Source organism: Oncorhynchus nerka, linkage group LG3 (genome assembly GCF_034236695.1).
Source record: "Oncorhynchus nerka isolate Pitt River linkage group LG3, Oner_Uvic_2.0, whole genome shotgun sequence".
NCBI classification, from domain to species: Eukaryota; Metazoa; Chordata; class Actinopteri; order Salmoniformes; family Salmonidae; genus Oncorhynchus; species Oncorhynchus nerka.
Genome location: NC_088398.1, coordinates 24,097,734 through 24,125,423, shown reverse-complemented (window position 1 = coordinate 24,125,423; position 27,690 = coordinate 24,097,734). Strand labels below are relative to the sequence as shown.

General features: G+C 43.6%; 1 protein-coding gene across 2 annotated transcripts in view; it reads right to left on the bottom strand.

The window, feature by feature from the left end:
* LOC115105343 (mannosyl-oligosaccharide 1,2-alpha-mannosidase IA-like) overlaps window positions 1-27,690 on the bottom strand; it is a 204,471-nt gene that overhangs the window by 77,065 nt on the left and 99,716 nt on the right. For both annotated transcript variants that reach the window (XM_065010099.1, XM_029627289.2), the window contains exon 3: window positions 2,163-2,278. In XM_065010099.1, coding sequence (XP_064866171.1) covers window positions 2,163-2,278 — 116 coding nt within the window. The remainder of the gene's footprint in view (window positions 1-2,162; window positions 2,279-27,690) is intronic.

Here is a 27,690-nt window from a genome sequence, read left to right as displayed (position 1 = left end):
AAGAAACAACCCCCCCTTTCCCACTCATAGGCCACACACACACACACACACACACACACAAAATAAATAAACAGGTTAATGAGTTATTTTTCAATATGTTAATTATTGTTGTTAATTAATTCTGAAATTCATTTGACATTTTATTGAACTGTACACCTTAAAAAACTTTAAGGTTGTGAAGCTATTCACATGGTAATTGCTGATTAATAATTCCTAATGATTTGTTTTTTCTATTGTAAACACTGGTATATGTTACTGTACATTTAACATTATTAGACTGGTTATGATGTCATGTTCTGAGTGATAATTTATTACACCCCACTCCTGAACTGGTCGCCTAATTAAAATGGCTTATTCTCTTCAATTGGTACATGTTTTATCAGTCAATATGGCTGTAATGACTTTCTTTACTACCACAACTGAGACAGAGCCTATTTTGCAAGTGAAGCCTGCCCAAGAAGCCAGCTGCAATACAACATTACTCAATTGTCATTGCCAAATTTGGGTCTCCAGCCAAAACCTCAATCCCTATATGTCAATTAGATCCCTGACCCAGTTCCCAAAGTATGGTGACTTTGACCTAAAGTGGCCTGGCGTCCATCACAGGACAGATATCCGTCCACTCAGACGAGGAGACCCTCAGGGACAACTGATCAGAGGAGTTGGAGAAGTGAATGGTGACAGATTGACCTCGCTAGCCCAGTGACAAAGTGTGGCCGGGAGTGTAAATCCTCCCTGGGTGTCTTCATGATGCTGACAAGGTTGCTGTTTGTCATGGGCTGCCATTACTGAGTGTCTCTTGCCCTGGCTTTCTCTGCCAAGACCAGGAGCTACTCATCTTCATACTGCCCAACTGCGAGGGAGAGACTGAAAAGCTGGATGTGTGAGCACGTGTGTGAGTGAAAGAACAACAGAGGAATAAAGGGAGAGTGAGAAAGGAGCGAGATATGGCTTGCTTTGTGTGTCTAAAATTGTGTCAATGTTCTGTACAAAAATTGTACACATGATAATGCATGTGTACCATCTTTTGCATGTCAACATCTATCTAAGCCTAGCTCATCTAAGCCTAGCTCATCTAAGCCTAGCTCATCTAAATTCACAGCAACTATTAAGAGCACATCAAACACGTCACTCAGGAGGTTCGAATAGATTTCAGTATAATTCCCAAAGAGGGACAAAGCCGAAGTGCTATAGGGAATAGACAGATCAATGAATAATAGAAAATAATAGAAAACAATAGAAAATGCTGACCTCAGACAATGTATCACCGTAACACATTAAAGACATCTCTTAGCCAGTAGATGTCAGAGAGGCGATATTTGATTAGTGACTAAACCAAATAGCCTTTGGACAAAATTAACTATCCCAATAGGGGACTTACACAAAGTGTGGAAACAGAGTGGAACGGAGGGCCTATAAACTAGTCCGTTAGCAACAGGGCACACAAAGCCTGGCGGCGCTTACCTTGCTGGCTGGCACCATCCCTCTCACTCACTCACTTTCCACATAATGTCCAAACTGGCAGACCTCTCTGTTCCCGACCCCGAGAAGAAGTCTATTATCATGGAATTACACAATGGGGAGGCCATGACCTCTCTCTTGCTCCTCTCTCTCTCTATGCTTCCACATACATTCTCTCTTAGTCTGTCCCTCTTTTATTCATCCAATCCCACAGCACACAGAGTTCTGGGAGAGTTAAAATAATCCCATGGCACAGTAAGAAAGCGTGGTTAGAATGGATCAGTTGTTCAGGGTTGGCCACACAAGACATCCTTTATTCCATCTGGAATATCCTTTATAACTCTGGCAAACTGTCCCACTCCCTGGACAGGACTTTGGGTCCGTCGGGGGACAATCGACTTAAAATCAACCTGGCACAGTAAGACCACTGGTGAGAACTTTATTAAGTGTATGTCAACCTAACACGGGCCAAGTCAGACAGCCTACTTCTAGTGTTGGGGTAGTTGATTGGTACTCCAACATAAATGGCAGAGTAACTATCCAATAAAATCGAGGGATTGAAAACTTGGTCAATCAGGGGAAAATATATGGCCTAAAATCATTCGAAGCACTAAGACCCCTACTGAGAGTGTTTGTGGTAGACGACTGGTCCTCCAACTTGAATGGCAGAGATAATATCCAATGAGTGAGTTTGATCTTACCGAGTTCAGGTCCAGGCTGGTCTCCACCCACTCCTTTGCGTCATTGTATTCGTCCATTAATCCCATTATATACAGCGTGTCCAGAGAATCCACGATGGAGGCTCCCCTCAAACCACCTGCAAAACACACAGGACACAGAACAGTCAGAACCATGGGGTATAGGGACTTGCAGTGCCAGACATCATACAGCATTCTTGTTCTGGGAGAAATTAGAATGACTAGAGTTGAGGCTCAGAGACATAAAGCAGACAGAAGTACCAAGACTGCAAAGTAAAGTTAAGAAATGCCCTGAAATACCAAACCACAGTGGCACCAACTACAGCTATCACGTCTGCATTTTGAATCTGGAATTCTGGTATGACATTGTGTAGGCTGGATGAAAAGCATTTACCTCCAAGATGAACAGTAACAGTCTAGCCTGCTGCATTCCTAATTGTATTCAGTACAGGAACTGTGATCCCTATGCTCCAATGGCTGGTTTTAGATGCACTTCATTTGAGGTTATTAAATTCCCCTCACAACCTTAATAAGCAATGTTCAGAGGCTTTTATTCAATCCCACAGCCCCTAAGAGCATGATTGGAGGGTCTTTTTCTTCTCATATGAAGAAATATGCGGTTCGTGGCTGGCTGTAATGGAAAGAGCTGTGAACAGAGGAATATGTGTCCTTATTGTGTTATTGAGCAAAATAGTTGCAGGAGAGACACACCAACTGAAAGCCTGAGAATGGAGTGATAACAACAGTAGAAACTAACATATAGCGCAGGACTAGCCATTACATGCACTGGAGGGCTTGAAAACAGAACTATAGGTACAGTAACCGATTCTGCTAAAAATATGATGTGCAACTTCATGTTCACCCCTAAACAGAGCTCAACACAGAGACTGTGTCTATCTGACGCAACAACGCAGCAACACAGCAACCTGGCACATGAAAGTGGCGCGATTCCTATAAGCAGTTATTGTGTCGCTCGTCAGATATGCAAATGAAAAAATTGTATCCCGAGGCGACAACATATTCATGAAGCAGAGGCAACAGAACACTGGAGGCAAAAAGGGGAGCGATTCTAGCTGATAGTTTCTCTAACCGGAGTCATTTGAATTTGGCCAGACTGTGCAACGCAGTGGGCGGCTAAGACGGCAAGGGTTTGGCTTGTCTGATGTGGTTTGGGTGGCGGAGACAGACGTCAAACTCTCTTATCGTCACGCTAGCCTCCTCCCTGCAAACTCCAACTCAGCTTTCCTCTGCCCTCGATTACAATGGCTTGCTAAAGTATTCACCCCCCTTGGAATCTTTTCTACAACCTGGAATTAAAATGTATTTTTGGGAGGTTTGTATCATTTGATTTACACAACATGCCAACCACTTTGTAGATGCAAAATACAAACAAGAAATAAAACAACAAAAAAACAGACAGCTTGAGCGTGCATAACTATTCACCCCCCAAAGTTAATACTTTGTACAGCCATCTTTTGCAGCAATTACAGCTGCAAGTCTCTTGGGGTATGTCTCTATAAGCTTGCACATCTAGCCACTAGGATTTTTGCCCATTCTTCAAGGCAAAACTTATCCAGCACCATCAAGTTGGATGGGTTCCGCAGATGTACAGCAATCTTTAAGTCATACCACAGATTCTCAATTGGATTGAGGTCTGGGCTTTGACTAGGCCATTCCAAGACATTTAAATGTTTCCCCTTAAACCACTCCAGTGTTGCTTTAGCAGTATGCTTAGGGTCATTTCCTGGTGGAAGATTAACCTCCGTCCCAGTCTCAAATCTCTGGAAGACTGAAACAGGTTTCCCTTAAGAATTTCCCTGTATTGAGCTCCATCCTTCATTCCTTCAATTCTGACCAGTTTCCCAGTCCCTGCCGGTGAAAAACATCCCCATAGCATGATGCTGCCACCACCATGCTTCACTGTGGGGATGGTATTCTAGGGGTGATGAGAGGTGTTGGGTTTGCGCCAGACATAGTGTTTTCCTTGATGGCCAAAAAGCTAAATTTTAGTCTCATCTAACCAGAGTACCTTCTTCCATATGTTTGAGGAGTCTCCCAAATGTCTTTTGGCGAACACCAAAAAAAAAATCTTTTTTTTTTTCTTTAACCAATAGCTTTTTTCTGGCCACTCTTCCGTAAAGCCCAGCTCTGTGGAGTGTACGGCTTAAAGTGGTCCTATGGACAGATACTCCAATCTCCGCTGTGGAACTTTGCAGCTCCTTCAGGATTATCTTTGGTCTCTTTGTTGCCTCTCTGATTAATGCCCTCCTTGCCTGGTCAGTGAGTTCTGGTGGGCGGCCCTCTCTTGGCAGGTTTGTTGTGGTGCCATATTCTTTCCATTTTTTAATCATGGATTTAATGGTGCTCCGTGGGATGTTCAAAGTTTCAGATAAAAAAAATTATAACCCAACCCTGATCTGTACTTCTCCACAACTTTGTCCCTGACCTGTTTGGAGAGCTCCTTGGTCTTCATGGCGGTGCTTGCTTTGTGGTGCCCCTTGCTTAGTGGTGTTGTAGACTCTGGGGCCTTTCAGAACAGGTGTATATATACTGAGATCATGTGACAGATCATGTGACACTTAGATTGCACACAGGTGGACTTTATTTAACTAATTATGTGACTTCTGAAGGTAATTGGTTGCACCAGATCTTATTTAGGGACTTCATATCATTTTTTTCCATTTCACTTCACCAATTTGGACTATTTACATGAAATCCAAATAAAAATCTATTTAAATTACAGTTTGTAATGCAACAAAATAGGAAAAATGCCAAGGGGGATAAATACTTTTGCAAGGCACTGTATATCTGCCTCAGATGTATTTCTAATCTAAATAATCATAGCATGTAATATTAGCCTACAGTATGTGCTTTTCAGATTACCCAGAAAGCCTCTCACATTGTTGACCTTTCACTCTACCACATTGCCAACTGAGGTCAGCTGATAAGGTCAGTGGAGAGGGCGGAGGGTGCAGGGATGAAGGTTCGTAGGTGACATGGCTGAGTGATTGGCGTCATATGCCCATGGCCTCGCCGGCTGATACAGTACAGTCAAGTTACACACTATCAGCCCTATGTCATATACAGTTGAAGTCGGAAGTTTACACACACTTAGATTGGAGTCATTAAAACTAGTTTTTCAACCACTTCACAAATTTCTTGTCAACAAACTATAGTTTTGGCAAGTCAGTTAGGACATCTACCTCGTGCATGACACAAGTCATTTATCCAACAATTGTTTACAGACAGATTTCACTTATAATTTTCTGTATCACAATTCCAGTAGGTCAGAAGTTTGCATACACTAAGTTGACTGTGCCTTTTAAACAGCTTGAGAAAATGATGTCATGGCTTTAGAAGATTATGATAGGCTAATTGACATAATTTGAGTCAATTGGAGGTGTATCTGTGGATGTATTTCAAGGCCTACCTTCAAACTCAGTGTCTCTTTGCCTGACATCATGGAAAAATCAAAAGAAATCAGCCAAGACCTCAGAAAAAAAATTATAGACCTCAAGTCTGGTTCATCATTTGGAACGCTCAGCAAAGAAGAAGCCACTGCTCCAAAACTGCCATAAAAAAGCCAGACTACGGTTTGCAACTGTACATGAGGACAAAGATCATACTTTTTGGAGAAATGTCCTGTTTGGCCAAATGGAACTGTTTGGCCATAATGACCATCATTATGTTTAGAGGAAAAGGGGGGAGGTGTCACGTCCTGACCTTAGTTCCTTGTTTTTATTTCTATTTTATGTTGGTCGGGGCGTGAGTTGTGGTGGGCATTCTATGTGTTGTTCTAGTTTTGGTTTTCTATGTGTTTGGCCTGGTATGGTTCTCAATCAGAGGCAGCTGTCAATCGTTGTCTCTGATTGAGAACCATACTTAGGCAGCCTGTTTTTCCCACTTGAGTTGTGGGTGATTGTTTTCTGTGTCTGTGTTTCCTCCATACAGAACTGTTTCGTTTTTCGTTTCTGTCTTTCACTTTGCTATTTTGTATTTTCGTGTTCAGTGACTTTTCATTAAAAATGACGAACACTTACCATGCTGCACATTGGTCCGATCTTTCATACTCCTTGTCAGAGGAAGACGACTCGCGTTACAGGAGGCCGAAGAACACCAAGCCGAAGAACACCATCCCAACCGTGAAGCACAGGGGTGGCAGCTTCATGTTGTGGGTGTGCTTTGCTGCAGGAGGGACTGGTGCACTTCACAAAATAGATGTCATCATGAGGGAGGAAAATTTTGTGGATATATTGAAGCTACATGTCAAGACATCAGTCAGGAAGTTAAAGCTTGGTCGCAAATGTTTCTTCCAAATGGACAATGACCCCAAGCATACTTCCAAAGTTGTGGCAAAATGCAGGGACAACAAAGTCAAGGTATTGGAGTGACCATCACAAAGCCCTGACCTCAATCATATAGAACATTTGTGGGCAGAACTGAAAAAGCGTGTGCGAGCAAGGAGGCTAACAAACCTGACTCCGTTACGCCAGCTCTGTCAGGAGGAATGGGCCATAATTCACCCAACTTACTGTGGGAAGCTTGTGGAAGGCTACCTGAAACATTTGACCCAAGTTAAACAATTTAAAGGCAAATACTAATTGATTGTATGTAAACTTCCGACTCACTTAGAATGTGATGAAAGAAAGAAAAGCTGAAATAAATCATTCTCTCTACTATTATTCTGACATTTCACATTCTTAAAATAAAGTGGTGATCCTAACTGACCTAAGACAGGGAATTTTTACTAGGATTAAATGTCAGGAATTGTGAAAAACTGAGTTTAAATGTATTTGGCTAAGGTGTATGTAAACTTCTGACTTCAACCGTATTAGGGCTGTTGGTCCCACTTTATATGGATAGTCCAGATGTTCCATCTCTAGATGGTCTTCAGATGGTCGTACTATCAACAAACTATACATTGCTATGCAATTGCTTTCTAAGGTTACGGTTAAGGTTATGGCTAGGGTTAAGTTTAGGGTCAGAGCTAGGGTCACGGTTAGTAGATAGATAGTGTTACCAGGCTATTTACTCAATTTTATCCCTTGGAGGACTGCAGTGCTTTTCTCAGTCATAATTCTTCACACAGTCACTTTGCTCCTTTAAGTCTGATGAGTGGTTGCAGGGCTCAGTGACAGGGCTCTCAGTGTGTTGTCCCTCCCCTGCCACGGCCAGTTGCCTCCTATCTAATACATGCATCCCTACCCAGCAACCACGCAGCTAGTCACCTCCCATCTACCACACACCCCTACCCAGCAACCATGCAGCTAGTCACCTCCCATCTACCACACACCCCTACCCACCAACCATGCAGCTAGTCACCTCCCATCTACCACACATCCCTACCCAGCAACCACGCAGCTAGTCACCTCCCATCTACCACACACCCCTACCCACCAACCACGCAGCTAGTCACCTCCTATCAGCCACACACCCTTAACCACCAACCACGCAACTAGTCACCTCCTATCAGCCACACACCCCTACCCACCAACCACGCAACTAGTCAACTCCTATCAGCCACACACCCCTACCCACCAACCACGCAACTAGTCACCTCCTATCAGCCACACACCCTTAACCACCAACCACGCAACTAGTCACCTCCTATCAGCCACACACCCCTACCCACCAACCACGCAACTAGTCAACTCCTATCAGCCACACACCCCTACCCACCAACCACGCAGCTAGTCACCTCCCATCTACCACACACCCTTAACCACCAACCACGCAGCTAGTCACCTCCCATCTACCACACACCCTTACCCACCAGCCACGCAGCTAGTCACCTCCCATCTACCACACACCCCTACCCACCAACCACACAGCTAGTCAGCTCCCATCTACCACACACCCCTACCCACCAACCACGCAGCTGGTCCTCCTCCCATCTACCACACACCCTTACCCACCAGCCACGCAGCTAGTCACCTCCCATCTACCACACACCCCTACCCACCAACCACACAGCTAGTCAGCTCCCATCTACCACACACCCCTACCCACCAACCACGCAGCTGGTCCTCCTCCCATCTACCACACACACCTACCCACCAACCACGCAGCTGGTCCTCCTCCCATCTACCACACACCCCTACCCACCAACCACGCAGCTGGTCCTCCTCCCATCTAACACACATCTCAGCCCACCTCAGCGGGGTTGACCCTGACAGGGATTCACCTTACATTGACACTGAGAGGGCACTGCTACTGTCCAGCTATAGCTAGATTGATTCAGAGTTGAGATGAGCATGCATAACTTGGGTATTGCTACCCTCCAGCTAGAGACACTGCCCAGTCATGGGAAATCCATAGATTAGGGCTTAATGAATTTATTTAAATTGACTGATTTCCTTATATACTGTAACTCTTATATTTTTGTTCAGTAGTTGCACATACGCTATGAAGGTAATGTATGTCACTGACATCTTGCAGACACTGTGAAAGCTCTGTGAAACAAAGTTAACTTTTTCCTGTCTCAAGCAGATCTCGTTGCTAAGTCCATTGCCAGCAAACGAAGACTCTCAAAAGCATATTCTCCATTTCCGTTTGTGAAGGACTCTCACCATGCTTAGTGAGCACTTGACTGTACTGTTGCAATTTGATGACAAATCATGTTTCAGAGCACACAGAGAGAAAAAAAGTGATAGCTAATACCCCTCATTGCCAATCCCGGCGACGGCGAACGTCAGGGAGCAGTGGAGTGTGGAAAATTCCTATTGAAAACAGCAGCAACAAAGCACAGATGATTGATGGACTCAGATGAGAGCGGAAACAGATCAATCCATCACACATTACTCCCAGGGTTCCATGGCGTGGCCCAAACATAGACCTTAATTATATCAGAGGGACTTCATCTGGAAGGGTCCTACCCCAAGGTGCCTTGGTGGGGGTATGAGCACTTGGTGCAGGTAGGGTTACAGGGGTATTTATCAATCCATTTTACAAACGGGAGTGGCTTTGTTCATCACATTCAGGTAGTACCGACCATTAACCATCAAAGCTTAAAGCGAGGTACCTATAATCTAACCTTGTGACAGTCAAGCACAAAAACAACGCCATCCATCCATCCATCTATTGATTCTCGGTGTTGTGTTTGCCACACGTGAGTGCCTGGAGACACAAACGAGACAGTAGAAATGATTTTGTAATAACAGTTGTTCGCCAAACTGAAACGTAATCACATATAATGTGTTTAAATTCATACCAATTAATTAGAAGATAACCATTTGAAATGCTGAAATAAACTGATCCTGTAATAAACTGGTTTGATGTGCTCCCATATTACAAATTGATACGAAAACAAAAGAGTAAACATTGCAATTGCTATGCAACTGTAATTACTTGAACATTCATTTAAGCAAATATGATTTGGATCCAATTCCTTCCCCCTAGCAACTCAGGAGCTCCTGTACAGGAGCTCATCACAGTAGTCATTCATATCATTTATTTTGTGTGTGAGTGAGTGAGTGAGTGAGTGAGTGAGTGAGTGAGTGAGTGAGTGAGTGAGTGAGAGTGAGTGAGAGCGAGCGAGCGAGCGAGAAAGTGTGTGTATTTGTGTGTGTATGCGTGTTTTCCATAATGTGTGTATGTGTGTGTGTACAAGCATGTGCGTGTGTGTCCATCGGCATGTATTCTAGGTTGGAAATGAGCGGGAGAGATTGTATGTGTGTTACTGTGTATTGTGTGTACAGAGTGCACAGTAAGTGCATATGTTCAATTATCAAAGCTGTCACTGGCAAGGCAACAGGGTCAGGTTGGTTATACTAGAGAGCCTCTACACACATGATCAATCAATCAACTCACTCACTCACGTCCACAGACACACACACAACCCCACACGGACACACACGGCAACAGATTCTATCAGCCTGAAATCGCGTTAACCATTGAGACCAACAGCATGCGAGAACAACATTCCCTCTGAGCAACCTCTTACCCTATAGGGCCAATCAATAAATAGACTGTTCTGTTCGGTCAAGTTACAGAAACAAAATGGATGATTTGATCACTTCTCTGAATTGCCAACGATGAAATTGCATTCAATAGGCTATAACTTCATTAGCCCTCTCAGGGACATCGTTGAAGGCATTGTTGGAGAACCCATAAGTACTATAAATACTGTATGGAACATTGGCCACCATTCAGCGAGGACCATCAGTAGTTACCATTGACGACAGAAGAAGAACCAGAGACCCCCAAAAAAATTATCGACACTGCTAATTTGTTCTGCAGTCTCGTTCAATTGAGCTCTCAAAAGTACACCACAAACCGTGAGAGAAATAGCCCGGTAACATATCAAGGTGACTTTAACAGATAGAGACTCTGGTAATATCACATTAATTACACCACTCTTTTATTACCGAGTGTGGCTGTCACCAGGGTAACGCTAGCCTCGTTGACGTCAACGCAGGTGTCCTCGTAGCTTACCGATCAGGTCCCAGTGAGTGGCATCTGGGGTTCAGATTTAGCCGTGACATGTCAGTGTTCAGGAATCGAATTTGTTTGATTGTACTTAAGAGGTGTCTGTGTAGCATGGAACGGCACTGAGGGTAAGGGGGTTGGTGAAGTTGAGAAGAGAAGGATAAGAGCATATTGGAGAAAAGACAGGGAAGGTAAAAATGTGTTATGAATGTGTTCCAGGAAAGAGAGAGAGGTGGGGGGGATCTTAACAGCAAAGAGAAAGGTGAGGAGGAGGGATGTAAGAAATACCAAGGCTATCGATCAGAGTGGAGTTTTCAGCAGTATTTTATTAAATTTTTATTCAACCGATATTTAACTATCGCTATGGAACGTCAACGTCACAGTTTAGCCTCAGACAAACACCTGACAGTCGAGTCAATTCAAATCAAATAGGGACGAGTGGCCAAAATTAATTTGACATATTCGAGCTGACGGTAGTTAAACCACGAATATACTTTTTCCTCTCAGGATTGAAGTCACGGGGTAATTGTTGCAATGTTATAGCCTTAGTTGGTCTTTCAAGAATTTCTGTCAAAAATGTTTTCTTTCCTTTCATGTCATGTGCTGTCTGTCGCAAGCGTGACATTCTTCTGGATCGTCAGACCTTTGTGTTCTTGGTGGTTTACCAGCTCATGTAATAATACAATAATTATTTTTTGTCTACAGTTCCCAGTCAGAGTAGCTGTCTGGAGCCCAGTGAGTTTGGCCCTCTCAGGAGAAACATATTCCAACTACTGCTGAAACCACCTAATGTGGCCAAAACAACCACAGGCTGTAAGGGAAATGTCTGGCTCACCACACTTCGTTTCAGTCTACTAGGAATAAGTCAGAGAGATTGGTGACAATGTAAAAAAAAGTGCTACTTTTGACAAAACACACTATTACTTGAAATGGATATTGGTACTTTCAAAATAGTTTCCTACCCACTTCAATCTCACGGAACCTCCCCAAGAGAGCATTCAACCCACACAAACCTAGATCACTTAGACACACTGAATCCAATGAACTCTCAAACCTCCCTAATGGTAAACATCATACAGTCTCTGGTCACTGTAAGTAAACTGTGAGATGATCAGCAGTATATAGGCAACAGCTATAGAGCCTCTGTTTGAATCAAACATAACAACATGATTGCATGATTGCCATGGAGACAAAGCTGCTGTGATAGGAGCTGTTTACTGATGCACATCATCTAATCCTCAGCCCGAGGGGAGCTGTGTTTGTGTCTATGTGTGTCTCTCTCTGTGTGTGTGTGTGTGTGTGTGTGTGTGTGTGTGTGTGTGTGTGTGTGTGTGTGTGTGTGTGTGTGTGTGTGTGTGTGTGTGACAGTGATGTAGCACCGATGTCCAGTCGAGTCCCAACCGGTTGTAGCAGAGGGCTGGGAGAGGACGAGGCAGGGAGAGAGTGGGAGACAGTGTGTGTCTGCCTGTCGGTGTAGGGCCACACAGAGAAGACACACAATGGCTGGTGACCTGCTCTAACGTCCAGCAGGATGCTGATTCAAACCATTTATCAGCATAGAAAAATGTCATAAGTGGGAATGCACTTCGGAAAGCTTCAAGGCAATAATACCTGTTGACAATCTACAGAAGTGAATTACCTCTCATAATACAGAGTAAACCTCTGGTCTGACAAGATCCATTACACTATATCACACCTAAACAAACATAGTGTCTGCCTGGGTGGCTGTTGTTACAGTGGGTACCTATTCATCATCATCTGAGCACCAGAGTAGCCACCAAGGAAGCAGAACCCAGACCACAACACAGAGAACCAATCATGTGATTCCCTCTCTCTTCATTTAGTCTTCATAATGTTCCTGGGGGGAACGAACAACTAGACAAACCCTAATGACATAAAGTAGACTAAACCCTGTAAAGGATTGGCCTCGTCTATTTGTTGCTATGTTTTTCAGACACCGTAGCCAAAATACAAGACCCAGCCAATGAGCTTAACAGGAGAGAGAGAGAGAGAGAACTCTGTTTCCTGACTGCCAGCTTTCTCACTTACATCCTCCTCCAATTTATATTTTTATTTTGCACACCTGAAAACACACACACAAACAGAAGACAGATGCACACACGCAGGCACACACATAGAACCCCCCCCCCCCCCCACCACACACACACACATTCAGATACACAGAATAACCAAACATGATTAGAAAGGCTACAATCATGGTGTAGCATGCACATACAAGATGAGTCAGTCAAACTGACATCATTTCATTTGCCACTATGGGACCGTGAGACAAGCACAGCGCACCCCCCCATCCTGTCAGATGTTACAATATCTCCAACGAGATTACAGACGGCATACTGTGCTATCGAACCCCTCTGTCCATCCATCCACCCCCTCCCACTCTCACCACGATGGATTGACACACAGCCACTGTGTGGTAGAAGAATATATCTGATGCTATAATAACTGTCAACCCACAACATCTGATTGGAGGTGACAAATGTGCCATGATTGGTCAGTTATTTCAGACCAGGATGGGCCTATGGTGCCAACAATTCAACGACATTGATACCAATAGTAAATAGCTGTAGCAGAAAGAGCCTACACCACAAATTGGAGGCACTCAGAGTCTGCAGCTCGGTAAACTAATTGACAGGTCTTCCTGTTTCCAGACGGAGATACGGAGGGCAGAGTGAAGTTAGCATTGGTTCTAAGGCCCGCAGGCTGCGGCTCCAGCAGTAAGCAGGTGTAGCCGAAGTAGAGATCTCCCCCGGTCTCCCCATCTCCCCTGGAGATTAAACAGAGCAGCCTGGCCTGTCAGCTGTGCCACACACACACACACACACACACACACACACACACACACACACACACACACACACACACACACACACACACACACACACACATACACACACACACACATACACACACAGAGAGACAAACACGCGCAGGCACGCCGAACACTGATGCACATCGACACACAAGCGTGGAGACAGACACACACACAGCCACCTGAGTAATGTTTGCCTGGGCCAATTAAAATGGGTTAGAATAACCTGGCCAACCTGCTGATGGAGAGGACCCGTCCTCTGGAGAAATGAAAGCAGAGTCGTTCAGCATCGTTAGTGCACACAAGTGTAGGCGAGGAGGTTACCCAGAGGGGGTGGTGTGTGTGTGTGTGTGTGTGTGTGTGTGTGTGTGTGTGTGTGTGTGTGTGTGTGTGTGTGTGTGTGTGTGTGTGTGTGTGTGTGTGTGTGTGTTGATCCATCTTACTTTATAAACAAACTGCCCCAAAGTATAGACTGGCTGTGGATTTGGAAATTCCATTAAATAATCATCTAGTGTGATTATAGAGAGCTTTTTTAAATTGGTACTGTATGTTGTGATATGAGATATTACAGTGGGAAACCCTTTACATCTGTAGAATATTCAGTTATAGAGCATTTTCCAACCAACCAAACATTTTGTAAAGAGAGAAAAGTATTTACACACGTTGTACATAGCAATGAATTAACAATCCACCAATAATTGGTTAATTTAAAAACTCAGCAGGTGCACTCACCTTTCATTTCATGCAGTCACCTGTAAATTCACAGCAAATTGCAAAGGTCAAAAAGCTGTCATCGCTTTCTAACATTTGTTGAACTTCAAATCCTTAACTCATCCAACAACCTTTAAACACCAGAACAAAACTTTGTCCCTCCACCTTTCCAAACTCTCCTTTACTCACTCTGAGAACTCAATTAATTTCTTAAACTCCAACATTGCTCTCTCTCTCTCTCTGTTCTCTCTTCTCTCTGTTTGTAGTTTCAGGGATGCCACGGGCTCCTGGCACAGCTATCCAGTTTCCCCCCTCTCTCTGAAGTGTGGCCCAGACTGTAACAGTGGTTGGAAAAGTTTCTCTGACCCCTCCAGCAGGATACACCAACACAAAGCATTCCTTTTACACCTTTTATTTATTCATTCCCCCTTTCCTCTCCACACAGGGGACGGAGAGACAAAACCACGATGCAGTATCCACTCTCTAATCATGCTCCGTCTGGGGCCCCCGAGTCACACCTTTACCGCCCAATTACCAATGGATCCCTTGGATACCTGAGCAGGTCGACCAATAAATAACCTGTATGCACAGGCACACTGGTGGTGGAGTGTGAAGAAGAAGGATTATAATTGGTTCAAGGAGAGAGAATGTGTGCTAGGCCTGCTAGTCAGTGAGGGCCCTTATCTGTTAAAACTGTGTGGTGGTCACCACAGTAACAAAAAAACACTTCTGCTCTGTTAATGGGTAGGGAAGGCTCGAAAATGCTGTGAATGCTAGCTGTGAACAGGAACTGTAAGCTGCATTGTATTGTATTGTTTCAATGGGCAAAAACCTATATCGTACATCAGGGGATTGAACAGAGCATAAACCAAGTAAGGAGACATACATACAAAGTGTTCCAGTCAAACCTCCACATAGAAAGTAGGTCTACACCGAGAATAAGGAGAGATACTATATACAGTATGCCATGGTTGTGAATATAAATGGATTATATAGTAGACTAAGTAGAGGCAAGAACAGACTGATTTGTGGATGCATGATGGGGAAAACACAAACACTCTGTGAGTATTCCATTGCACTCTGCATGGCTGCGGGGACACGCAGTGGCCTCGAGTAAGCCAAGGATGGGATATAAATAGAACAAAAAGAGAAAGAAACAAAAAAGCTGTTCCTTAATGCGACCGTGAGCTTAGAGGCTTGAGGGAGTGACGGCTGGTGATTAAAGCGCCAAGCCGATTACCTACACCCCACGGCCCATGTCACGGAGCATGTCATCGACTCAAATAGCCATGAGGACGTCATCATCTGGGTCACTGTGTCTTCGACGCGACCCGTACAGCACGACACGGACGACTCGGACAAGACTGACCGGTTTACATAAACTCTGGGTCCGGAGCCAGTAGACGGGATGAGTCGTGGAAGGGAATAACAGACATAAGAATAATATAGAAAGTTGTAGGCCCGGGTAAGTCAACCCCTTTGACCCTGATTATTTCTCTCTTACGATAGAGTACAGTACAATCCCTTTTAATCCCCCTGCTTCGTCGTACATTTTGCTACCAGTTTTCCATTATCTTGACTGTGTAATCCCTATGGCGAGGGGCTTGGTGATGCTCTCATGTTCAGTACAGTGGGGTTTTATTTGTTTGTTTTAATCAAAGGATGGGGTGTGGGGTAGTCTGTGCTGATGAGGTTTAATAGAAATGAACCCCCCCCCCCCCCCCGTCCTATCAACTACTGTATGTCCTCACAGTGGAGCTAGAAGATATATTTGCATGCCCCAGAACAGTGTAGTTGTCACAGTAGAGACTGGCAACATAGCGAGACCATGGCGAGCATCGTCAGCTGAAGACGAGCTTCCACTGGATCGCTGTCAATCCTTGAAGTGCCGCAACATACTCCCTGCAATCTCAATCAGCTAGCGCAGTGGTTCCCAAACGTTTTATAGTCCTGTGCCCCTTCAAACATCCAACCTCCAGCTGCGTACCCCCTCCAGCACCAGGGTCAGCGCACTCTCAAATGTTGTTTTTTGCCATCATTGTAAGCCTGCCACACACACACTATACGATACATTTATTAAACATAAGAATGAGTGTGAATTTTTGTCACAACCCGGCTTGTGGGAAGTGACAAAGAGCTCTTATAGGACCAGGGCACAAAAATAATACAATAATAATCAATAATTTTGCTCTTTATTTAACCATCTTATTTGTAAAACCTTATTTGTTCATCAAAAATGGTGAATAACCACATGTCAATGAGAAGGGTGTGCTTGAATGATGCACATAACTCAATGTTGGGTTGTATTGGAGTCTCAGTCTTTTTCCACACACAGTCTGTGCCTGTACTTAGTTTTCAGTAGTTTTCAGCTAGTGAGGAACGAGAATCAACTCTCACATACAGTAGGTACGTGGTTGCAAAGGGCATCAGTGTCTTAACAGCTCGATTTGCCAAGGCAGGATACTCCGAGCAAAGCCCAATCCAGAAATCTGGCATAAATTCAATTTTCACAGAACAGCTTGTTGCAATTTCGATGAGGCTCTCTTGTTCAGATATCAGTAAGTGGAATGAAAGGGATAACGAATCCAGTTGTTTGCGTCATGCGTTTCGGGAAAGTACTGTACCTGCGTAATTGCGCACCCAACTCACTCAGGTGCTTCTCTATGTCACATTTGACATTGTCCGTAAGCTTGAGTTCATTTGCACACAAAAAATCATACAATGATGGAAAGACCTGTGTGTTGTCCTTGTTAATGCAGACAGAGAAGAGCTCCAACTTCTCAATCATAGCCTCAACATGTGAAAATGATGGTCAGTAAAGAGAACTTTAAAAAATGTGTCAATACTTTGCCCCTTGATAACCAGCGCACTTTTGTATGTTGTAAAAGCATGGTTGATGCACATATCATGGTTGATGCCCATATCATTGAATAGTGCAGAAAATACACGAGAGTTCAGGGGCCTTGCTTTAACAAAGTTAACCATTTTCACTGTAGTGTCGAAAACATCTTTCAAGCTGTCAGGCATTCCCTTGGCAGCAAGAGCCTCTTGTTGGATGCTGCGATGTACCCAAGTGGCGTCAGGAGCAACTGCTTGCATGAGCATTACCACTCCACTACGTCTCCCTGTCATGACATTTGCGCCATCAGTACAGACACCAACACATCTTGACCACCAAAGTCCATTTGATGTCACGAAGCTGTCCAGTACTTTAAAAATATCCTCTCCTGTTGTCCTGGTTTCCAGAAGAGGATGTCTTCCTTATTTGACCCCCCATAAACGAACCGGACATATACCAGGAGCTGTGCCAGGCCCGCCACATCTGTTGACTCATCCAGCTGTAACGCATAAAATTAATTGGCTTGTATGCGAAGCAGTAATTGTTTCAAAACATCTCCTGCCATGTCACTGATGGGTCGTTGTTGTTTGATGAAAGAATTGTCTGTATAGTTTTTTTGCCTTTTCCCCCAGAATTGTCTCAGCCATGTCCGCAACAGCAGGAATAATTAAGTCCTCCACAATAGTATGGGTCTTGCCTGTCCTAGTCACTCAGTAGCTCACCATATACGACGCTTCTAGCCCCTTCTTATTAATGGTATCTGTTGCTTTTATACATGTCTTACTACTCGAAAGTCATTTTAATTTCTCGCTCAAAAAACTCCTGTGGCTTATTTTTCAAATTGGCATGTTTTATTTTTAAATGTCTGTGCAAGAGTGAAGGTTTCATCGAGTTGTGAATACTTTTGTAAATATAACACACTGTGGTTGAGGAAAGGCACTACTCCCAATATAAGTGAACCCCAAATCAAGGTAGTTCTCATCATATTTGCGCTTCTTTGAAGGTCCAACGTCACAGTCTGTTGTTCGGTGCTTTCCTGGGTAAGGGGCCAGTAGTTCGTCCGCTGCATCAGATTCACAACTGTCAGTGTAGAATAACTGATGCTAACATTGGATGTGCTCCTGGTAGCAGAACAACTTGTGTTGTCGACAGGTGCAGGTGTAGTACTGCTGGTAGCAGCAGTACTACCAGTGAAGCTGGTATGTCTCTATATGGCCTTACTTTTTCGAACCATTTATCAATTTTCGAGCAAACGGAATGATCAGCAGCTACGTTTGGCTACATACGGACCGTTAGTGGAATTCCCGCGAGAGTAACGGTTAATGTGATTGGATGTTAATTATTTGACTAGGCTACCTGTATTTAACATTGTGTTGTTATTTCGCTGAACACTAGATGGTTTAGTAAAATTTTTGGCAGTGAAACGGAAAAAAAAACTCACCCAAATGTATAGCCCCATTGGAAAAGATAAATGGACTGTTTGAAAATGCAAAGACATTTTTATTTGTATTTTTTATAAATAATTATTATATATGTATTTTTAAATGCGAATCACATTTTTATTTGGCGTACCCTTGATGGCATTGCACGTACCCCAGTTTGGGAATACCTGAGCTAGCGCAATCTGCTAACACACTTGGCTGATTTACACATCTACTGTGAAGCAGTTCATGTTGTTTTTTAAATATTTTTTTACTTGGTTCATTCGCTATTCCTATTTCTGCTAGCTCTAGGCTGCCTCACTGGCTGGCTCTTTCTGCTAGCTCTAGGCTGCCTCACTGGCTGGCTCTTTCTGCTAGCTCTAAGCTGCCTCACTGGCTGGCTCTTTCTGCTAGCTCTAGGCTGCCTCACTGGCTGTCTCTTTCTGCTAGCTCTAAGCTGCCTCACTGGCTGGCTCTTTCTGCTAGCTCTAGGCTACCTCACTGGTTGGCTCTTTCTGCTAGCTATAGGCTGCCTCACTGGCTGGCTCTTTCTGCTAGCTCTAAGCTGCCTCACTGGCTGGCTCTTTCTGCTAGCTCTAGGATGCCTCACTGGCTGGCTCTTTCTGCTAGCTCTAGGCTGGCTCACTGGATGGCTCTTTCTGCTAGCTCTAGGCTGCCTCACTGGCTGTCTCTTTCTGCTAGCTCTAGGCTGCCTCTTTCTGCTAGCTCTAGACTGGCTCACTGGTTGGCTCGTTCTACTAGCTCTAGGCTGCCTCACTGGCTGGCTCTTTCTGCTAGCTCTAGACTGGCTCACTGGTTGGCTCCTTCTGCTAGCTCTAGGCTGCCTCACTAGCTGGCTCTTTCTGCTAGCTCTAGGCTGCCTCACTGGCTGCCTCTTTCTGCTAGCTCTAGGCTGCCTCACTGGCTGGCTCTTTCTGCTAGCTCTAGGCTGGCTCACTGGGGTCTGAATACTTTCCAAATGCACCATATATAATAAGAACACTTTGTCCATGACAGCCAATAGAAGCTCATCATAACACAACCCTTCTTACATGTGTCTCTTGGGGAAAATCTTCTCCATATATGCTAGAATAGAAATCTCAAGCTAAGTATTCCTATTCCCTGAGACCTAGCAAAGAAAACATTCAAAACATTGTGTAGAATGTCTGCCTCTAAGAAGACAACTACTGTACGTTCCTTTAGAAAATGCAGTAGGTAGAATAATGAGAGCTATATATATCTACTGCATCTCATAACTGGTGTTTGTTTAATAACCTCTACAGGATCGGTGTGTCGCCCACGAGATGGTTGATCTAACATAGGCTAATGTAATTAGCATGAGGTTGTAAGTAACAAGAACATTTCCCAGGGCAGAAAGCTTCAATTCTGCACTGTCCAATTTACAGTAGCTATTACAGTGAAATAATACCTTGCTATTGTTTGAGGAGAGTGCACAATTATGAACTTGAAAATGTATTAATAAACCAATTAGGCACATTTGGGCAGTCTTGATGTTTTAACAGAAATGCAATGGTTCATTGGATCAGTCTAAAACGTTGCCCATACACTGCTGCCATCTATTGGCCACAATCTAAATTGCGCCTGGATTCCCAAGTCATATATTGGCCCTTCTCTTGCATTTCTTTATATGATCTTTTACCAGATCTAATGTGTTATATTCTCCTACATTCATTTCACATTTCCACAAACTTCAAAGTGTTTCCTTTCAAATGGTATCAAGAATATGCATATCCTTGCTTCAGGTCCTGAGCTACAGGAGTTAGATTTGGGTCATTTTGTCATTTTAGGTGAAAATGGAAAAAAAGGGTCCGATCCTTAACAGGTTTTAACGGTGGGAAATGCATCACGTTTCATTTGAATGATTCTGTATGTGTATGCCCATCCCCCAGCACACACAATACAGTGCATGAAAAAGATGCTTCACAGCCTATAATTATGATGATTTGTGTCTTGCTGGAGAGAACGATGGAAACGTTATTGGTTAAACATCAGATCCGTGTGATTGAAAGGAGGGTTGGGACTGGGTCTCCAGGGTGAGAGTAGTGACAGGGGAAGGGGGTTGGTAAAGTTACTTGTCACCTGGGACTTTGTCGCTATGGACATATACAGTAGATTATATCTTCCACACTGTTTGTCACCCATAACAGTGCCTGAGGGATGAGGGTAAGTAAGCGGGGATGAACGGGTGGGGTTGACCCTTCACTCTGCTTGTATGTATTATTTGTATGTATTATTTGACTGTCAGAGTAGAGGCGTCATTTGCCTAGCCCTTCATTTAACCTTGACGAAAAAGGTCCTCCCACCATTTACCACTCCCTACTGGCACCTTCACCGAATGCACACTCCCCCTGAGACCAGATGCACTCTGGGACATAATTGCAGAGTGGGAAAGAACTGTGTGCTCTCTGTACACGTGGGAGGGCGGTGGATAGAATGGCAATAATGTTAGGGTGAATCCCAGTTCAACGCCTTTAATAAAAATGTCCTCCGGATAACAGAAAAGGGAGGACCGCGACTGAAGGGGCTTCAAGGTCGACTTGGCGCCAGTGTGTGTCTGTACTCCTCTATGGTTTTATTCACTGTGACAGTATCTATACAGACTGGCACTCTCTAAAGATGCCTTCAGAATCTTAGGCCACTCTATGTCTCATAGTTTTTTTTTCTTCTCCTACTCACATCATAATAATTCACCATGACTAGCTAAATTCTTATCCATCAGATGGAAGGGATCGATCGGCTTCCATCGTGCTTTCGCGTGGCCTTCTCTGTGCTCCATGCTGCTTTTACCACGATTGAAGTGTCTTGTGGGTTTTTTCAATAAACGCCTCTGGTTTAAATGGTACCTGGGTGTGCTGTGCGCAAAAGGTCAAGGGGTATTTGGTATTTATTAGGATCCCCATTAGCCACTGCAAAAGCATCAGCTACTCTTCCCGGGGTACACGTAGGGGCCGAGGGGTAGGCCCGTGTCTCATTCTGTGAAGGCTGGTGCTCTTTAATTACATCTCATGAGGGGAGAGAAAATAAGAAAAGAGGAGGCAGAGGTGTAGAGACTACCGAGGGGGGATGAAATGAGGGGGGGGGGATATTTTGAGAAAGGACACAACAGCGATAAGATAAAGGGCAAGAGGAAATTGCAAAGCATCCTGCAGAAGGGAGCGAGGAGAGAGTGGGGCGTTCCGTTTCTTTGTGTTGGGGAGAGAGAATCTCCAAAACACTGCCTGTGGACAATCCCATTACTAGCCATAAGACATCCATTGTTTAAGCATAGAACAACTATTGGAGGACAATATTGTGTTCCGCAGGGAAAATATATGCTGTGAATGTGATGTTCTTTTCTCCTACTGTCATGACCACTATGTCCTCCTCAGCATCTGGCTGCGTTGGGTTTGTTCTGTATGATACAGTGTGTGCTTAACCTGTTTGGGGTAGGGGGCAGCATTTTCACTTTTGGATAAATAGCGTGCCCAAACTGAACTGCCTCCTACTCTGTCCCAGATCCTAATATATGCATATTATTATTAGTATTGGATAGAAAACACTGAAGTTTCTAAAACTGTTTGAATCATGTCTGTGAGTATAACAGAACTTATTTAGCAGGCGAAACCCAGAGGACAAACCATTCAGATTTTTCTTTTTTTAAGTCACTGTCTTTTCAATATGTTTTCATGGGGAATCCAGAATTCGAATCGACTTTCCTGCAGTTCCTACCACTTCCACTGGATGTCACCAGTTTGTAGAAATTGGTTGAGGTTTTTCCTTTGTGTAATGAAGAAGTACCATATCTCAGAACGAACGTCACTTCATGTGTACCTTTTGATAGAGGCGCATAACCAGAAAAGTAGTGTCAGTTTGTTTTGCTCCTGTATTGAACACAGATCATCCCGTCTTCAATTTGATTGATTATATGCGTTTAGAAATACCTAAAGTTGTATTACAAAAGTAGTTTGAAATGTTTTGGCAAAGTTTACAGGTAACTTTTGAGATATTTTGTAGCAACGTTGTGCAAGTTGGAAGCAGTGTTTTTCTGGATCAAACGCGCCAAATAAATTGACATTTTGGATATATATCGACGGAATTAATCGAACAAAATGACCATTTGTGATGTTTATAGGACATATAGGAGTTCCAACAAAAGAAGCTCGTCAAAGGTAAGGCATGATTTATATTTTATTTCTGGGTTTTGTGTCGCGCCTGCAGAGTTGAAATATGCTACTCTCTTTGTTTACTGTTGTGCTATCATCAGATAATAACATCTTGTGCTTTTGCCGAAAATACTTTTTGAAATCTGACATGTTGGCTGGATTCACAACGAGTGTAGCTTTAATTTGCTATCTTGCATGTGTAATTTAATGAAAGTTAGATTTTTATAGAAATCTATTTGAATTTGGCGCTCTGCATTTCCCTGGCTATTGGCCATGTGAGACGCAAGCGTCCCGCCTACCCAGATTAAGTTAGTGACCCACATATTCTAAAGCTGTGGTAATGACATCGCTCACCGTGGATGAACATCCCTTTAAGCCCCTATTAAAGCTTGGGGGGGGTGGTTCGCCTCGCATTAGAGAGTGTGATACTGTCACTATTTGTTTTAAAGACAGGAATGACTTGCATAATTTTCTGATCGATCCACAACAATAAAGCTTGGGGTTGTAAGGGGACAGAATAGGCAGAGGCTAGAAAAGAAGCTGTACCTTTTAAAAAAAAAGAAAAGAAAGAGTCATGGTGCAGAAAACACAAAAGTACATCATCAAAACTCGTCGAGTGGACACCTATTGGTATGAAAGACATCGTCAAGTTATTGTACACATTAGGGCTACATGTGACGATCTAGAAAACTGGGACACAATCTTGGTTAGCATTTCCATCACCGTTTTTTTTTCTCAGTATGCAGAGACACAAAGGAAGGATTTACTCGTGGGTTTATGTGGCAGTGTTGGCCTGAAGCAACGGTCTGTTTATGAGCAGTTTACAGAGAGCTATCAGCCGACCGTTCCTAGAGCTCGCCGCCTAATCCTATTCCTCACAGCAGCCGGAGATCTCGAAGGGTGTTTAAAAGTCGGCCCATGTTTTCTTTCTTCCATTTATTATTCTCTCTTTGGGGGGGGGGGGGTGACGGCCAAAGTTTCCAAGGACACATCATGGGCAGACGGGGTTGACATGAAAAATATTCTCTCCTCTTTAGCTGCTGCTTCCCAGCCAAGGACGAAAGCGAGGAAACGAAGAGCCCAGGCCTTGATTGTTGTTCACAATGGAGTGGTACTGAATTGTTACCTTTCTTTTGAAATTGGAGGGTTTGTAGCCTTGTTTGTTTGCCGCAGCCGTAGAGGTTGAACAACATGAACAATCAGCTTGTCCTCTGAAATTTGGATTGAGTGATTTGGACGCTGAATGATAAGGTATTAGGAGTCTTGGGGAGCTAGAGGGAGAACAGTAACGACAACAACAAGATTAGGCTATAAACGACTTCCGTCTTTAAAAATCCAAACGCCTTCTGTCTTAGGGAATCACTGCCTGGGCGAATTCAAGTGAACGCTAAAGGCTTTGTTCACTCAACTTGAAAGAGTGAACTCGTACACCTTAATGTGATACTAGGTACATGGAGCTAAAAGTATACTATTAAAAAAGAAGAAAAACTCCAGCACCTCGGGAATCTTGGTGCTTCCCCCAAAAAATATGGATCTAGTTTTCTTCTTTTTAACAGTATTCAATAAACTAGAAGGAAAATAATAGTACTGCCTGAACCAGGGTCTCCCAAACTCAGGGTCCCCTTTTGCTAGTGTTTGTTTGCACTGTTCTTTGCTATGTTTCTTGCGGTGGTAATCTTTGCTTTGCTATACCATTAGACGTACAGTGTGTGTGTGTGGGATTGAGAGTTGATCCAGTACTTTCACCTCCTGTTCTCCTCTTTACATCCTCCTCTAGCTCAAGATCTAGCTCTGATCAAAGACAGGGAACACCTGCTGTTTGATGCTTTGCTTTCGAATCAGCCTCACAGATAATATGCATGCTCGAAGAACAATGTCACAAGGTTATTTTTAGTCTAAACACTCTCTATCATAGAACTAGGGCACCAGCGAGAGCTCCCGAGCCAAACTCTCAAAATGATTCAATATGCTTAAGTGTTTTCTCTGGCAATTCTCTAAATATTAACAAGTGTCCCCGCATGACTTTATGTTACCCTCCCGACTCAGAAAGTTTCTCTCCATATCTATACATATACAAGTCTTTTCCTAGCCGCAAGCCTGGGATGCTATGATACACCCGAAGCCTTCCAATCATCCCATACTCCAGGAGATCTACTTCTTCTCTTAGAAGGCAGTGACAGTTGCTGCACATGTCCTTGCCGCCTCTCCTGTCCATCAGTTATCCCCCTGTAATGATGCGTGTTGGCTGAGGCACAACTCTCAAGCACCGATTCGGACTACAGAAATCTTCTGTCTGCCAGCCAGGGAAGTCTTAACTACCTGTCCAGTTAAATGAGCACTTCAAGCTGACCTAAGATAATCACCGCACTGTGTGTGTGTGTGTGTGTGTGTGTGTGTGTGTGTGTGTGTGTGTGTGTGTGTGTGTGTGTATGTGTGTATGTGTATGTGTGTGTGTGTGTGTGTGTGTGTGTGTGTGTGTGTGTGTGTGTGTGTGTGTGTGTGTGTGTGTGTGTGTGTGTGTGTGTGAGTACAGCCTTGCCATTGAGAAGGGTAGACACAGGAAAACCTGGCTCCCTGTAGAGGAAAGGCTGTGCAACCACTGCACCACAGCAGAACCTGAGACGGAGCTGCATTTCCTGACAAAATGTAAAAAATCTAAAACAAATAGAGTGTCATTTCCCAAATTTGAAACCCTTATTCAAGGTTTCAAAGACCTCTCTGATGAGAGTAGGCTACCCGTCCTGTTGGGGAAGGACGCAGAGAGCTGTGGGTTGGCAGCGCACTACATTGCTGACTGCCGTAAGTTGAGGGACAGTGTCTGACAGACCAATCAACCTGCACATGTCCTCTACTGTATGCTTATTGTTATTGTTGAATGTATGGTTATTTTGACCCTTGGTTATTGTTGTTACTGTTGTCACGTTGACAATTTAGATTCTCAATTTTATTTATTTTGATATTGTAAATATCCAAAATAAGCTTTGGCAATATGTACATTGTTACGTCATGACAATAAAGCGAATTGAATTGAGAGAGTGAGTGAGCGAGTGAGAAATAGAGAGTAAAAGAGAGCGAGAGAGCAAGATAGCAAGAGAGAGAGCAAGAGAGAGAGCGAGAGAGCGAGAGAGACAGCAAGAGAGAGAGAGAGCAAGAGAGAGGGAGAGCAAGAGAGAGAAAAAGCAAGAGAGAGAGTGAGATAATTGAATTGAAATTGAGAGAGAGAGAGAGAGAGAGAGAGAGAGAGAAAGAAAGAGAGCAAGAGAGAGCAAGAGAGAGCAAGAAAGAGAGAGCAAGAGAGAGAGATAGATAATTGAATTGAAATTGAGAGAAAGAGAGAGAGAGGAGAAAGAAAGAGAGCTAGAGAGAGAGAGAGAGAGGAGAAAGAGAGAGAGAAAGGGAGAGGAGAAAGAAACAGAGCTAGAGAGAGAGAGAGGGAGAGAGAGGAGAAAGAGAGAGAGAAAGAGAGAGGAGAAAGAAAGAGAGCGAGAAAGATGTATGTGAGATTTTAAAAAATACATCAAGCAGAGAACTGAGTGGAAGATATGAACAGAAAGTGACAGTATGAGAGTGGGTGAGGCCCTGGAGTGTCCATGTGCAAGATGATACACAACAAGAACCAATACTCTGTTCTGAACTTCCAAGTGACCCTTGGAAGCCTTCAATATATTGAGTCTGTCTTTCCAAGCCACTAGAGCAAAAGCACAATTTCACATGCTGGTAATATATTATTACAATGTAACTTCTCCTAAGAAATGTCAAACGACATAGGTGGGTGATTGTGGCTGTAATGAATACATTAAACACACACGCACAAGTTTATTTTATTATCCTTATGGGGACAAACAATTGATTCCCATTCACAATCTTACTTTCCCAATCCCCTAACAACATATTACTGCCATTGGGCTAAATCAGGGTCACACAGAGTGTTTCTCGGTGGTCTTAAACAAATCTACTTTGAAACAAAAGTATACACCTCACACACATGGCTATGGGCTTAAAAAAGACACCTGTTAAAATCTATTACATTTTGACATCATATACATCACAGAGGACTAAAATATAACAAAACAGTTTGACATAGAAACACCGGATTTTCTGCGTACATTTTTGAAAAATGATTCATTATGAAATTATGAAAAATATGAATAACATTCCACAGAGTGCACTTTGGTCATTCGACTGCAGGAAAGGGCTACCCTAACCCTAATTGTAACCCTAACCCCTAAACCTAAAATAGCCTTTGTCCTTGTGGGGACCAGCAAAATGCCCGCACTTGTCTGAATGTTCCTTGCTTTACGATCTTTGTGAGGACTTCTGGTCCCCACAAGGACAGTAAAACCACAAAAAAACACACACAAGCTAATCTGCCAGTGTGACACATTATGTCTCTTCTTTACCAGTCAAAGGCATTACATGAATAACAACATTTCTCATGCCACATTAAAGATTAAACCAACCTTCCATGCTGTCACAGGGATTTCAATTACATAACACATCCAGTTTCAATGTGTCATGTTTGAGTATGTTAACATCCGTCCTCGATTGTACTCGGCATATCAACAGCACTCATTTCATTTCTCTAAGCATCCGGCCATGACACATTTAGAAGACTTGTTGTCCAATTAGCCTTGTCTGTGTAAATAGAAAGCTGAGTAAATAGATGTCTGTCAAATAGAACAATACTAACAAAGAACCATCTGAGGCTCAGAGACCAAATGAAACGTGACTTGAAAGTGATAGCCAATTAAAATGGCCAGCTGTCAATCTAGAATAAGATCTGCTTGCATTTTTTGTTGTCTATGCTAAGCGAAATCTGTCGTTTAACCTCTAAATGTCTAAGCCATTGGGGGACGGGGGGCGGGGGGTTTAGATGGCCATACCATGGATAACACCATCGTGTTTGTGAGGGTCTTACCTTTCCATAGAGGGGTTATATTAGTTTTGTAGGCCAAACCGTCCGGCCGCTACAGACGTTTTCGTGAGGAGACCTGGTCTAACAAATAGAGCTGTAGCTCTTCCACTTTCCACCGCAGACACGGAAGGACAATATAGGCAGAGATGTGGTGGATGGAGTTGCAGCCCATGCAAAACAACAGATACACTATACATACAAAAGACTCTGGGCAGCCCTTCA